The sequence below is a fragment of the Plecotus auritus genome, assembly GCF_963455305.1.
Source record: "Plecotus auritus genome assembly, chromosome: 1".
NCBI lineage: Eukaryota > Metazoa > Chordata > Mammalia > Chiroptera > Vespertilionidae > Plecotus > Plecotus auritus.
Window position 1 is genome coordinate 239,286,392 of NC_137770.1, and position 12,795 is coordinate 239,299,186.

Below are 12,795 nucleotides of genomic sequence, written 5' to 3' on the forward strand. Positions count from 1 at the left end.
TCACCAAAGCAAAGGAGTAATCTAAGTAAGAAGGCGTGGGATCCTGAAAACATAAGATCTCACAAAGGAATACAATGAAGGAAAAATCCCAGGATGACTACTGTGTCAAGTAAGTAGGATAGGGGTTTCAGGAAGTAGGTCTCTAGAAAACTTGGGACAAAGTGAGTATATGGAAAATGTAGAAAAGAATGAGACAGATATTGGGAAACTAGGGAAAAAGAAGATAATTACATAGGAAACTAGGTTAGTAATAAAATGAGACCATTAGAAGTATACCAAATACACATTTTTGGATGAGTGTCACTGTATCACAAAAGTAAACCTGAAATTTTTATTTTTTAAATGTAATTATTACAGTTTTAGCAGTAAGATTTAGTAGACACTTTAAAATACAGATGTAGTGTTGTCAGCAAATTGATCCTTCAGGCATCATACACCACAATTGCAAAAGGTCCTCACTTTCCAGTAAGGTGTGCACTGCAGAAATTTTTTTCAGAAAATAAATATTATTTAATGATTTATTTTGTAAAATAAACTGTCCCTTGCTTAGGCAAGTCTCAAAAATTTTTATTTATAAAAATGATCCATAATCTACAGCAGTCATTTCAACAAGTTTTTCATTTTGATTTTACCTTTGTGGGCTCAAAAGCATAATGAATTATCTATGACTTTAAAAATAATATTTTGAAATTTTGTAGTTTATCTTCCATACTATTTTCGACATCAAAATATAGTTAAATCCAGTGACAGATCCATAATATATTCCTACGTAGCACTTTAGATTTTTTTCCTGTTTTATGTTTGAGGTTTTTTCTATACTTTGTTTATATTATTACTAGAGGCCCAGTGCACGAAATTCATGCACTTGGGGAGGGGGGGTCCCTCAGCCCAGATTGCGAGAGGACGCAAGGCAGGCTGAGGGACCCCACGGGTGAATTAGCTGGACAGGGGAGGGATGTGGGAGGTTGGCCAGCCAGGGAGGGACCGTAGGTGGGCTCCAGGGCGTGTGCAGCCCGTCTCCCTCAGTCCCAATCAGCCAGACCCCAGCAGCAAGCTAACCTACTGGTTGGAGTGTCTGCCCCTGGTGTTCAGTGCACATCATAGCGAGTGGTTGAGCAGTCTTAGCATATCATTAGCATATTATGCCTTGATTGGTTGAACGGACAACCAGACAACTGGACACTTAGCATATTAGGCTTTTATTATATGCTAGAGGCCCGATGCATGAAAATTTGTGCAAGAGTAGGCCTTCCTTCCCCCAGCTGCTGGGACCCGGGCTGCTGGCACCAGCTTTCCTCCGGCACCTGGGATCTGGGCTTCCCTCCTCTGGCCACCAGCAGGCACCCGGGACCCAGGCTGGCTTCCCCCAGGCTGCCCACAGGCATCCAGGACTAGGGCTGGGTACCCCCTGGCCCCAGCTTCATCAGGAAGGACATCCAGAATGATGTCCAGAAGATGTCTGGTCTAATTAGCATATTACCCTTTTATTATTACAGAGGCTTATGTATTCTTGGAATAAATTTTGATTTAATTGCACATGATTGTGTGGTGATGTGTTTTTTTCTTTGTCATCAAGTCCATTAAGGAGCCCTAGACGGTTGGCTCAGTGGATAGAGTGTCAGCCAGCAGACTGAAGAGTCCTGGGTTTGATTTCGGTCAAGGACATGTACTTCGGTTGCAGCTTCCCGGGCCCTGGTTGGGGTGGGTGCAGGAGGCAACTAATCTTTCTCACATCGATGTTTCTCTCTTCTCTCCATCTCCCTTCTACTCTCTCTAAAAATCAATGGAAAAATATCCTCGGGTGAGGATTAACAACAACAAAAATCCATTAAGGAAACCATGCCAGCCCAATTTGTCCATCTGCCCTTTTTTTAAGTAAGGAATAATAAACCTACAGTGAAGTACATGAAGTGCGCTAATCCTAAGTGTACGTGATGGTTTCACATATAGACACACTCATATCACGATGTATACACTGAAATCAAAGAACAAAAAGTTTCTTTTTCACTAGCGCCCTTTCCCAGTCTGTACCTACCCCAGAAATAGCCACTCTTCTCTTAAATAGCAATCAGTTGTGCTTGTTCTTGACTTCATATGAATGAGATCATGTATTGTTTTATGCTTAGCTTTTCATCAATGTAACATATGTGATTCATCCAGGTGTTTGCATGTATCAGTGGTCCATGTTTTTATTGCTGTTGACTATTCCATTGTGTGAATATGCCGTAATTCATTTATCTATTCACCAGTTGATAGCATTCGAGCTCTTTCCAATTTTTGGTTATACATAAAGCTGCAATAAGTATTCTTATACCTGAGTGTTTGGTGGGTATGTGTACCCATTCCCCATTGGGTATAATACCTAGGAGTCAAATTGCCGTGTCATAACGTAGGTTATAAAGCAAAAATACATGGAGGGACATGACGAGGCTTGGTTACACTATTAAAGCAATTCTCAAGGTGGGGTCTGGTACCATCCACAACAGCATCACTGAAGCGATTGTTTAAAATGCCTTACCCAGCCGAAACCGGTTTGGCTCAGTGGATAGAGCGTCGGCCTGCGGACTGAAGGGTCCCGGGTTCGATTCCGGTCAAGGGCATGTACCTTGGTTGCGGGCACATCCCCAGTGGGAGGTGTGCAGGAGGCAGCTGATCGATGTTACTCTCTCATCAATGTTTCTAGCTCTCTATCCCTCTCCCTTCCTCTCTGTAAAATATCAATTATATATATATATATATATATATATATATATATATATATATATATATTAAAATGCCTTACCCAGATGCACTAAATCAAAATTTCTCATGTGGGGAGTCATAAATATTTTTAACAAGCTCCTGATCATTTTTATGTTTAGCAAAATTTGAGAAATTCTAGTTCCCTGTCAATATTCTGGACAATACTTAAATTTGTATTCCATGAGCACCGTAAGTGATTTAAAATTTTAAAAAAGAGAGCAGTGGTCAATTCCAGAAAGGGAAATTGAGAAATAGCTTTGTTGAAATATTCAACCATACATAGGGTCACCCATATTACCAAACTTAATTCAGTTAAAACCATTTGAGGTTACTACTAAGTACAGAATACTCTTGCTTTGTAATAAACAGAATTTAAAAGCTTTGTTCCATTCGTTTTTGAATGTTGGAGAATTCTATGATTTATTACCTTTGAACTCTAGAAAAAGACCTGAGGGACAACAGTATTGATTCCCTGCCTGTTTACCCCAAGGTGAAATCCAATGTACTGTGCAAATTGGTCATTAAATATTTCAGGTATTGGAAAGACTGCTTGTGCCATTGCTCTTAGCCATGTACTCCCCTTTTCTTCCCTGTGTTTCACACCTTTGTTACCACTAACAATTTTAGGTAGGAATACGAAAAAAAAAAAAAAAATGTCAATGCTAGAGTCCTTAGACCCGCATTATGGAGCTCCTGGTGATTATATTGTTTACTATAACCTGGCTATAATTTTTCCACAAAACATTGTATTCCAAAATGTCATGTTCCATGGTATCATGTCGATGTACCACGCTGGTATGTTTCATGTTTATTTTCCTCCTGTGGAGATGAGATGGAAGGCCTGATATACCATTACTGCAACCCCAGTACCAGTTCATGTGTGTTAGGATTACAAGGAAAGCATAGTGTCGATTTAAATTGTGTATTCATTTCTTGAATTGTTCACTCAAAAAAAGAGATGTTTAACAGAAAACTGTCGTTTTCAGAAATTAAATTATATAGATGTTTCACAGAAATGCAAAGCCATGGGGTTGTGGTTTCTGAGACTGCGAAGCTTGCTTTGTCGAGATAATTAAAACTCTTGGTATAAGGCAGTTTGTAAAAGGAAACACATTAACCATGCTAATTGCTTATTATGATACTGACGCTATTAGTCACACTTTCGGAGAATCTGGATGGGGTGTTGTGGCTTCCCTAAAAGCCCACGGTTTGAAACCAGAGAAAGCGAGCCACAAAGACATTTGGCCCCCTCCCCTCTCCACTCACCAAACAAATTCCTAATCCAGGATCAAGGATCAGGACGAGTCACTTCACTCTCTCCGGGCCTGATTTACTTAGGCTTTCAGCTCCATCTGTTACGCAATTGCTCCGTTCCTCTTCGCCTCCTCCTTCCCCACCGTCCTTTCTACCTTTCCATTTCCTGTCTCTGCGCTCCTCCTGCCCCCCCCGCTCCCCCCCCCCCCCCCGCACTGTGCGTCCCCGTTTCAGTCACCAGCTCCTCGGCCGCCCCTTCGTCTTCTTCCCTTTGTTTGCTGATCCCTGGCAATCCTCCCGCAACGCCCCGGCTCCTCCCCAAGATGGGGGAGGTGGGGACTCCCATTTGCAGTCCCTGTGGGGGCCACACTGTGCACCCCGGCCCCCCGCGCCACCTCTTGTCCCAGATATTCGCTCTCACCTCCCTGCCCCTCTCTGGGCATCCCGCCCCCCCACCTCCGTCCTCAGACCAGGGTCCAAGGCCCCAAAGCCGCTGGCTGAGTAAGCTGGGGAAGGTGCCGGGGTCCTCGTCACCCCGTTCACCCAGCAGCACATCGTCAGGGGCTCCTCCCTAACCGTGCGCACCCGCGGCCAGAGGCTGAGGCCGGCTCCTCTCCCTTCTTAGCCAGGGATGCCCACCACGGGCGGGGGCCGCCGCCGCTGAGTCTAGAGCCGGGCACCACCCACGTGTCCGAGAGCGCCGCGCGTCGCCAGCGCAAACCTCTCCAAGGCCAGTGTCTCCCGGTCGGGCCAGCTCTACCATTGCCAGCCAAACCCGCACGGGCCGGGAGCAGCGCGCAGATCGCGAGCGGCACGTGCGGGTCCTCGGCGCCTCGCCGCAGGGTGCGGGTGCCCGCAGAGCCGGCCAGCCGGAGAGAGCGCGGGAGGAGGGAGAGTGGGCGCGCGGGTGGCTGGCAGGCGGCCACGCGGCGGTGCGGGCCGCCGGGCTGCAGTGCCACCTCTCCCGATAAAGCCCACACACGCTCACACGCCCGCGCGCGCACGCACGTGCACACCGTGGGCCGCGAGCACACGAGCGGGGGCCGGGTGCGCTGGACGCGTTTCCGCGATGGCTTCTGCGGTCAACAGCAAAATCCATGCACCCGGGACTGGCCCGGGCTCCAAAGCCGATGCCCACGGGGGCGCCGGCTGGAGAATGGACTGCGACCCCGAGATGCACGTGAAAATGTGCAAGAAGATAGCCCAGCTCACCAAGGTAAGGTGAATGCCGGCAGGCTGGCTGCGCTCCAGGGCGTCCCCTGGTCCGCAGGGAGTGCGGACGCGCCCAGGGGAGCACCAGGCCTAATCCAGGTTGAAACTTTGTCTCGGAGGCCACCCTGGAAGGGAGCGGTCCTAAATGTTGGTGACTTGACCTTCTGGAGGCACCAACCTAAAGCAGCTGCGAGAGAGGTTCCTTGGCAAGGAAACTCCTACAGCCTGCGCGCTGAGCAGGTGGTCTGCTCCCAAGGTGGGGATGCGAATCCAGTTGAATCAGTGCTGGTGTGTGTGTGTGTGTGTGTGTGTGTGTGTGTGTGTGTGTGTGTGTGTGTGTGTGTGTGTGTGTGTGTGTGTGTGTGTGTGTGTGTGTGTGTGTGTGTTCCGCTTAAGTGATCGGCCTGGAATGTTGTGATTTTATTCATCGCTGTACTTTACAGCTGGGGAGGTCATGTGCGCTCTATTTAAACACTTGATTCATTATTTTTTTTCATACAACAAATATTTGAGTCGTTTGTTGAGTGCCAGTAGCTTGCGTGGCGCCGTAACTAAACCTGGAAGGCAGCCCAGGGGACTTACTATCAAACGGGGTGCGGACGTGTGTGGGAGCAAAAATAAGCAAGTGCAGGATTCACCATTTAATTGTGGGAAGTCAGCCAGCCCACCTCCTCTTCTCATCCCAGGGCTCTGACTGACCTCCACGGACTGTGGTGCCTTCCTTAGAAGACCAGCAAGGAGACACCACTCTGCCCTGTAGTAACCCCTGTCGCTTCCCAATGAGGAGCTCCTTGTGATGGGTCCCCCTGCTGTGCCCTGTGGGTAGATGAGCAACATCCCTCTCTGCCTTCTACCCAAGGCCCCGGAGCCTGGATGTAGTTGTTTCCCCTGGGGTTTCCTTTAGATCTCATCATAAACTCCGGTCCAGGTTCTGCCCTCTTCCCTGTTTCCCTCCCACTTCCCACACCCACTTTTTTTGTAGGATTGCAGGCATTGTCCTTCCCATATTGCCAGGAGGGGGAGAGCACAGAGACCAGGAATTGGACAGTTAGCTGCCTTCTCTCCCACCCCCAACTCCCAGGTTAACTTCTCCACATTCTTACACACGTGCCTGTCTGTAAATAGTGATTTCTTTAGTCAAGGATGGAAAAGGGGGATGGAGGTAGTTCTTGGCACCACTGGTCTAATCTACATGCATCAAGTAGTGATATCAACCCCCAAAGAGTATTGATATTCTTTTTTTTAATATATTTTTATTGATTTCAGAGAGGAAGGGAGAGGGAGAGAGGTAGAAACATCAATGATGTAGAGAATCATTGATCAGCTGCCTCCTGCATGCCCCACACTGGAGACCGAGCCTGCAACCCGGGCATGTGCCCTTGACTGGAATCAAACCTGAGACCCTTCAGTCTGCAGGCTGATGCTCTGTCCACTGAGCCATACCAGCTAGGGCAGTATTGATATTCTTTTTTTTTTTAATATATTTTATTGATTTTTTACAGAGAGGAAGGGAGAGGGATAGAGAGTTAGAAACATCGATGAGAGAGAGACATCGATCAGCTGCCTCCTGCACAGCCCCCACTGGGGATGTGCCCGCAACCAAGGTACATGCCCTTGACCGGAATCGAACCCGGGACCCTTCAGTCCGCAGGCCGACGCTCTATCCACTGAGCCAAACCGGTTAGGGCAGTATTGATATTCTTTTTTTTTTTTTTAAATATATTTTTTATTGATTTTAGAGAAGACAGAAGAGGGAGACAGAGACAGAAACATCAATAATGAGAGAGGATCATTGATCGGCTGCCTCCTGCATGCCCCCCACTGGGGACTGAGCCCGCAACCCAGGCATGTGCCCTTGGCTGGAATCGAACCTGGGACCCTTCAGTCTGCAGGCTGACGCTCTATCCATTGAGCCAAACCAGCTAGGGCAGTATTGATATTCTTGATTCAAGGTACTATAAACAGCATAAGGCTCCCTGGCCATCATGGCTTAGCTGGTTGGGCATCTTCCTGTGCCCTGAAAGGATACGGGTTCCATTCCCAGTCAGGGGCACATGCGGGCTGGATCCCCACTGGGGCGTGTGCTGGAGGCGGCAGATCCATGTTTCACTCTGGCAGTGATGTTTCTATCTCTCACTCTCCTTCTCCCTTCCTCTCTGAAATCAAAAATGTATTTTTTAAAAATGAATAAATAATCTTTTAAGAAAAGTGTAAGCCATCATCTCTAAAATATTTTTGGAGAAAGAAGGTTGGATCAAAAACTAAAAGACATGGGGGGGGTTAATCGGGGAAAAAGGAGACATATGTAAAACTTTAGACAATAAAAAACTAAAAGACACTATAATCAGTTGCTAAATTGGACATTTTAAATGATCAGTTCTATAGAAGTAGAAACAAAGTCTCTATGGTAAGAACAGTTCAGAGAGGTTTTGTGGGAGAAGTGAACCTTTAATTTAGTGAATTTAGGGAATGCGTACTATGTGCTGAGTATTGATGACATAAAACTGAGTAACACAGCGGCCCTATCCTTATGGTATGACAAACACATAAACAGAGCATTTGAATATAATGCAATCAGTTCACTCATTAATATTTATGGCACACCTACTATGTGCCAAGCACTGAAAATACGGCAGTGAAGAAAGCAGGAATGGTCCCTAGCATGTAGGAGGCAGCATGTCTCAAAGTATGTTCTGCCTTGAAAATCACAGTTGATTCTTCCTCTGTTGTGCCTCTTTTTACTATTTTCATGCTAATTGTTTACATTAGACATGTTTGATACTGTTATTGAAACACCACCTTTCTTTTGGCTACTGATTACTTATGGAGTATTTTTCATCTCTTCATATTTAATATTTCTATAAGTTTTGTTTTACTTGTATCTCTGATAGGTGAAAAAGGTTGAAAACCGCTGGTATATAGTATAGCCCAGGGGTGGGCAAACTTTTTGACTCGAGGGCCACAATGGGTTCTTAAACTGGACCGGAGGGCCGGAACAAAAGCATGGATGGAGTGTTTGTGTGAACTAATATAAATTCAAAGTAAAGGAGCGGAGGGGAGAGCAAGAGAACCGGATAGAACAGCCGGATCCGGCCCGCGGGCCGTAGTTTGCCCACGGCTGGTATAGCCCTTAAAATAAGAAACTCCTTAATTTACTCATGATACTTTGCACGTGGTAAACAGCTAATACATGTTTACCATGTACCAGTAAATAAATACCAGGACACACATTAAATCCACCTGGAGAGCTTTGGAAAGCACACGAGTGAGACAGCAACTACACTTAATGCCTAATCCCAGACTGGATTCTGTCCTAGATGGAAAAATGCTACCGGTCAACTGAGAAACTGGAATATGATGATAGAGAAAATACAAGTGTTTGTGTCCTTGTTAAACTTCCTGGCTATGTAAGAAAAGGTGTTTGTTTGTTTTTTAATTCTCACCCAAGGAAATTTTTCCATTGATTTTTAGAGAGAGGAAGAGAGAGGGAAAGACAGAGAGAAATTTCGATGTGAGAGAAACACGATTGGTTGCCTCCTTCACTCGTCCTAACCAGGGCCCAGACCTGGGAGGAGCCTGCAACTGAGGTACGTGCCCTTGACCGGAATCGAACCCGGGACCCTTCAGTCTGCAGGCCAATGCTCTATCCAATGAGTCAAACCGGCTAGGTCAGAAAATGTCTTTATTGTGAAGAAATGCACGTTGAAAATGTCTTTTAAGGAGGTGCATAGGATGTCTTACTCTCAAAGCATTTTATGAACAAAATAGAGAAAATAAAATATAGAAGGAGAGCAAATGATAAAACAAATGGAACCAGATATTAAAAATAGATGAATCTGGGTAAAGGGTATGTGGATGTTCACTGTACTATTTTTATTTCTGGCATCCTCCCCCTCTCCCCCCCCTACCCCCCACCATGTTTTAAAATATTTCTAAAAAACAAAAAGCATGTAAGGCCCAGGCCCCACCTTAGAGGGAGAGGGGAGAGTGGTGGCAGGCATTCCTGTTTTTCCAAAGCCCCTAAAGAGCTCTTAACGTTAACACAGCGTAAGAACCACTGTTTCAGAACAACTGAAGCTTTAAGCTGTAAAGTGGGCACAGAGGAGTCATTTAGGACAACAGGAGGTTCCAGATCCATCCCCACCCGTGAGCCACTTAGGAGCTGTCTAGGCTATGAGGTCGACTGACCTGCCACTGCTGGTGTTCAGGTCACCCTGATTTCACTTAATGGTGACCCCAAAGCCATTCCCACAACTTTTATTACAGTCTGTGGTTACGATTGTCCTACATTATTATTATTTTTTTTTAATATATTTTTTATTGATTTCTTACAGAGAGGAAAGGGAGAGCTTAGATACGGTAGTTAGAAACATCGATGAGAGAGAAACATCGATCAGCTGCCTCCTGCACACCTCCCACTGGGGATGTGCCTGCAACCCAGGTACATGCCCTTGACCGGAATCGAACCCGGGACCCTTCAGTCCACAGGCCGACGCTCTATCCACTGAGCCAAACCAGTCAGGGCCGATTGTCCTACATTATTATGTTACTGTTGTTGATCTCTGACTGTGCCTAATTTATAAGTTAAACTTCATCACAGGTATGCATGCATAGGAAGAAACATAGTACATATAGGTTTTGGTATTGTCCACAGTCTCAGGCATTCACAGGAGGTCTTGGAACGTAACCCCCATGGATAAGGGTGGACTCCTGTATCCGTAGATACTTTCGTTTTCATGGGGAGTTCTGGAGGTCAAAGCCATTGTTTCCAGCACAATCAAGGGAGCTGTGTCTGCCATGTCCCAGAACTTCACCAAAGTCTACTAAGACACATAATAAGCAGAAACAACGGTATAGGGAGGCGGTAGAGATGGGGTGGGGGGATATGGTTATGGAGAACAGGCATTGAGTATAAAATCCTATCTAATAAAGAGTGAATATGCTAACTGACCCTCACACCATTGCAAAGATGGCAGCGCCCACAGCCAATAAGGAGGGAGTATGCTAATTAACTGCTACACCCTCAAAGATGCTGGAGCCCACAGCCAATGAGGAAATATGCTAATTGACTGCCATGCCTTCAAAGATGGCGGCGCTCACAGCCACAAGAGGGCAGCACCCAATCCCCTCAGTCCCGCCTGGGGGCGGGGCCAGCCTTGCCGGCGCCTGCCTCTGGAGTCCCCCAGTCCCCTAGTCCCCCAGCCACCCAGGGCAGGCCGGAGGCACAGGCAAGCCTCGAATGGCGGCTGCCCAGCTGCCCAGTGCCGCCCGAGGCTCAGATAACCAGGGCCGGCCGAGGCTTGCGCTGCCGGCAGTGGCAGCAGCAAAGGTGTGATGGGGCGTCACCTTCCCCTGATCACTGGGTTGCCTCCTGCCCCTGAGGGCTCCTGGACTGTGAGAGGGGCAGGCTGGGCTGAGGGACCCTGCCTCCAGGGCATGAATTTTCATGCACCGAGCCTCTAGTTATAAATAATAAGGAAAAAGATTTATACTCTCTACTAGAAGTTACCTTTTTTTTGTTTTATAAATCCTCACCCAAGCACATGCTTAGAGAGGAAGGGAGAGAGGGAGAAAGAGAGAAACATTGGTGTGAGAGAGAGGCATCCATCACTTGCCTTCCGTACCTGCCCCAACTGGGGATCAAAACCACAACCTAGGTATGTGCCCTGACCTGGAATCGAACTGGCAACCTTTCTGTGCACAGGATGGCGCTCATCCACTGAGCCGCTCTGGCTGTGCTTGAAGTTATCTCTTAAATGAATTTAAACTTGACTTATTTCTAGAGGGATACTTCTTACTCTTATTTGTTCTAAACATATAGATTTAAAATTAACTGTGGCCCTAGCCACTTTGGCTCAGTGGATAGAGCGTGGGCCTGCAAACTGAGGGGTCCCGGGTTTGATTCTGGTCAAGAGTACATTACTGGGTTGCAGGCTCGATCCCCAGTGTGGGGTGTGCAAGAGGCAGCCGATCAATGATTCTCTCTCATCATTGATGTTTCTATCTCTCTCTCCCTCTCTCCCTTCCTCTCTAAAATCAATAAAGATGTATTTTTAAGAAATTAACTGTGAATAAGAGTGAAGACGCCTGGAAAGCTAATGAACAATTTTAGGGTTGACCTTGAAATGCTCTTCCTCCTGGTCCTCATGTGACTGGTATCAGCTAAGATGCCATCTCTTCAGAGAGGCCTCTATTACCTTCCAGCCCAAAGGGACCAACTTGGCTCACCTTGTAATTGGGAACAATCATGCTTTCTTCCTCGGTGACTTGCTGCGAGGTTTCGCAGACTTAAGGAGTGTACATGGGGCACTTCGCCCAGGGCCTGCACAGGGTGAGCTTGGCGGATGTTGGTGTGCCTTTGCATCCTGGCGTGGAGGAACTTACAAGGGACAGAAGGTGCTGGGTTGTCAAAACCAGCAGCCTAGAGCGAGGCAGCCCCTCCGTCGCCGCTGGAGCCTTCGGCAGCCGGGGCCACTTGCGCCCGTGTTCTCGTGGCTGGAGGTGTGGAGGTTTTATCGCACCCAGACGCCCTTAGCTGCTTGCAGGAGCTTGTTTGGGGAGATGTGTAAGCAGTTCTGTACCAGTTTGCCTTAGGATTCTAGATTTGAAAACTGCAGATCTGTTTTCACAAGTCCTCTCTGTTGGAATCTTTTAATTTAACAATGTGATTCATGATGCAAAGATGGCCATCTTGCAAAAATATTTTTTGCCATAAACAGCATGAAGAACACCTTACGTGGGGCATCTCTGAACCCTACTAAAATGCCACCACTTTTGCATAACCATTCCGGTCTCTGCATTCCCCCCACGCCCACACGGCCTTCCTCCAATCCATTCTCCGTACAGCAGCCAGGGTGATCTTAAAACTGACTCCAGCTGGCTGGGGTGGCTCAGTTGGTGGGAGCGTCATCCTGTGCACCAGGAGGTCGCCAGGTTCAATTCCTGGTGAAGGCACATGCCCGGGTGGTGGGCTCCATCCCTAGAAGGGGGCGTGCAGGAGGCAGCTGATCAATGTTTCTCATCAAAGTTTCTATCTCTCCCTCTCCCTTCCTCTCTCTGAAATCAATAAAAACATTAAAACAACAACAAAACTGACTCCAACCTTCAGACACTGCCCGTGGGAATGTACCACGTCGCAGCTGCTTTGGAAAACAGTGTGGCCGTTCCTCAAGCCGTAAAACAGAGAGTTGTCACAGAAACCAACAACTCCATGCCTAGGTACACACCCTAGAGAAATGAAAGCATACACCTACACAAACACTGCTACACCGTTTCCACAGCAACATTATCCATAACAGCCCCCAAATGGAAGTAAACTAAATGTCCATCCGTTGAATGGGTACATAACTGTGGTAGAAAGTACAGTGGGGAGAGCAGTTCGGGGATACAGGGTTTTTTTTGGGGGGGTAATGAGAATATTCTAAAGTCAGTTGCAGTGATGGCTATACAACTCGGTGAATAAACTGAAACCCGTTGACTTGTACACAGTAAATGGGCCAACTGCAATGTACAGATATAAAAATTATGTAGATAAAATTTAAAATGAAATAAACAGGCTGAATCTTGTCTTGCTCCTGTTTAAATCCA

General features: G+C 46.8%; 1 protein-coding gene across 2 annotated transcripts in view; it reads left to right on the forward strand.

Moving 5' to 3' along the window:
- Positions 1-12,795, forward strand: part of LCORL (ligand dependent nuclear receptor corepressor like) — a gene marked incomplete at its 3' end in the record, with an annotated part of 420,506 nt that overhangs the window by 332,228 nt on the left and 75,483 nt on the right. Inside the window, exon 1 of one of the 2 annotated variants that reach the window (XM_080660328.1) lies at positions 4,942-5,212. The exons of the other annotated variant lie outside the window; for it this stretch is intronic. Coding sequence (XP_080516454.1) covers positions 5,066-5,212 — 147 coding nt within the window. The 5' untranslated portion in view covers positions 4,942-5,065. Of the gene's footprint in view, positions 1-4,941; positions 5,213-12,795 lie in introns of those variants that run through there. 2 annotated transcript variants of the gene reach the window in all.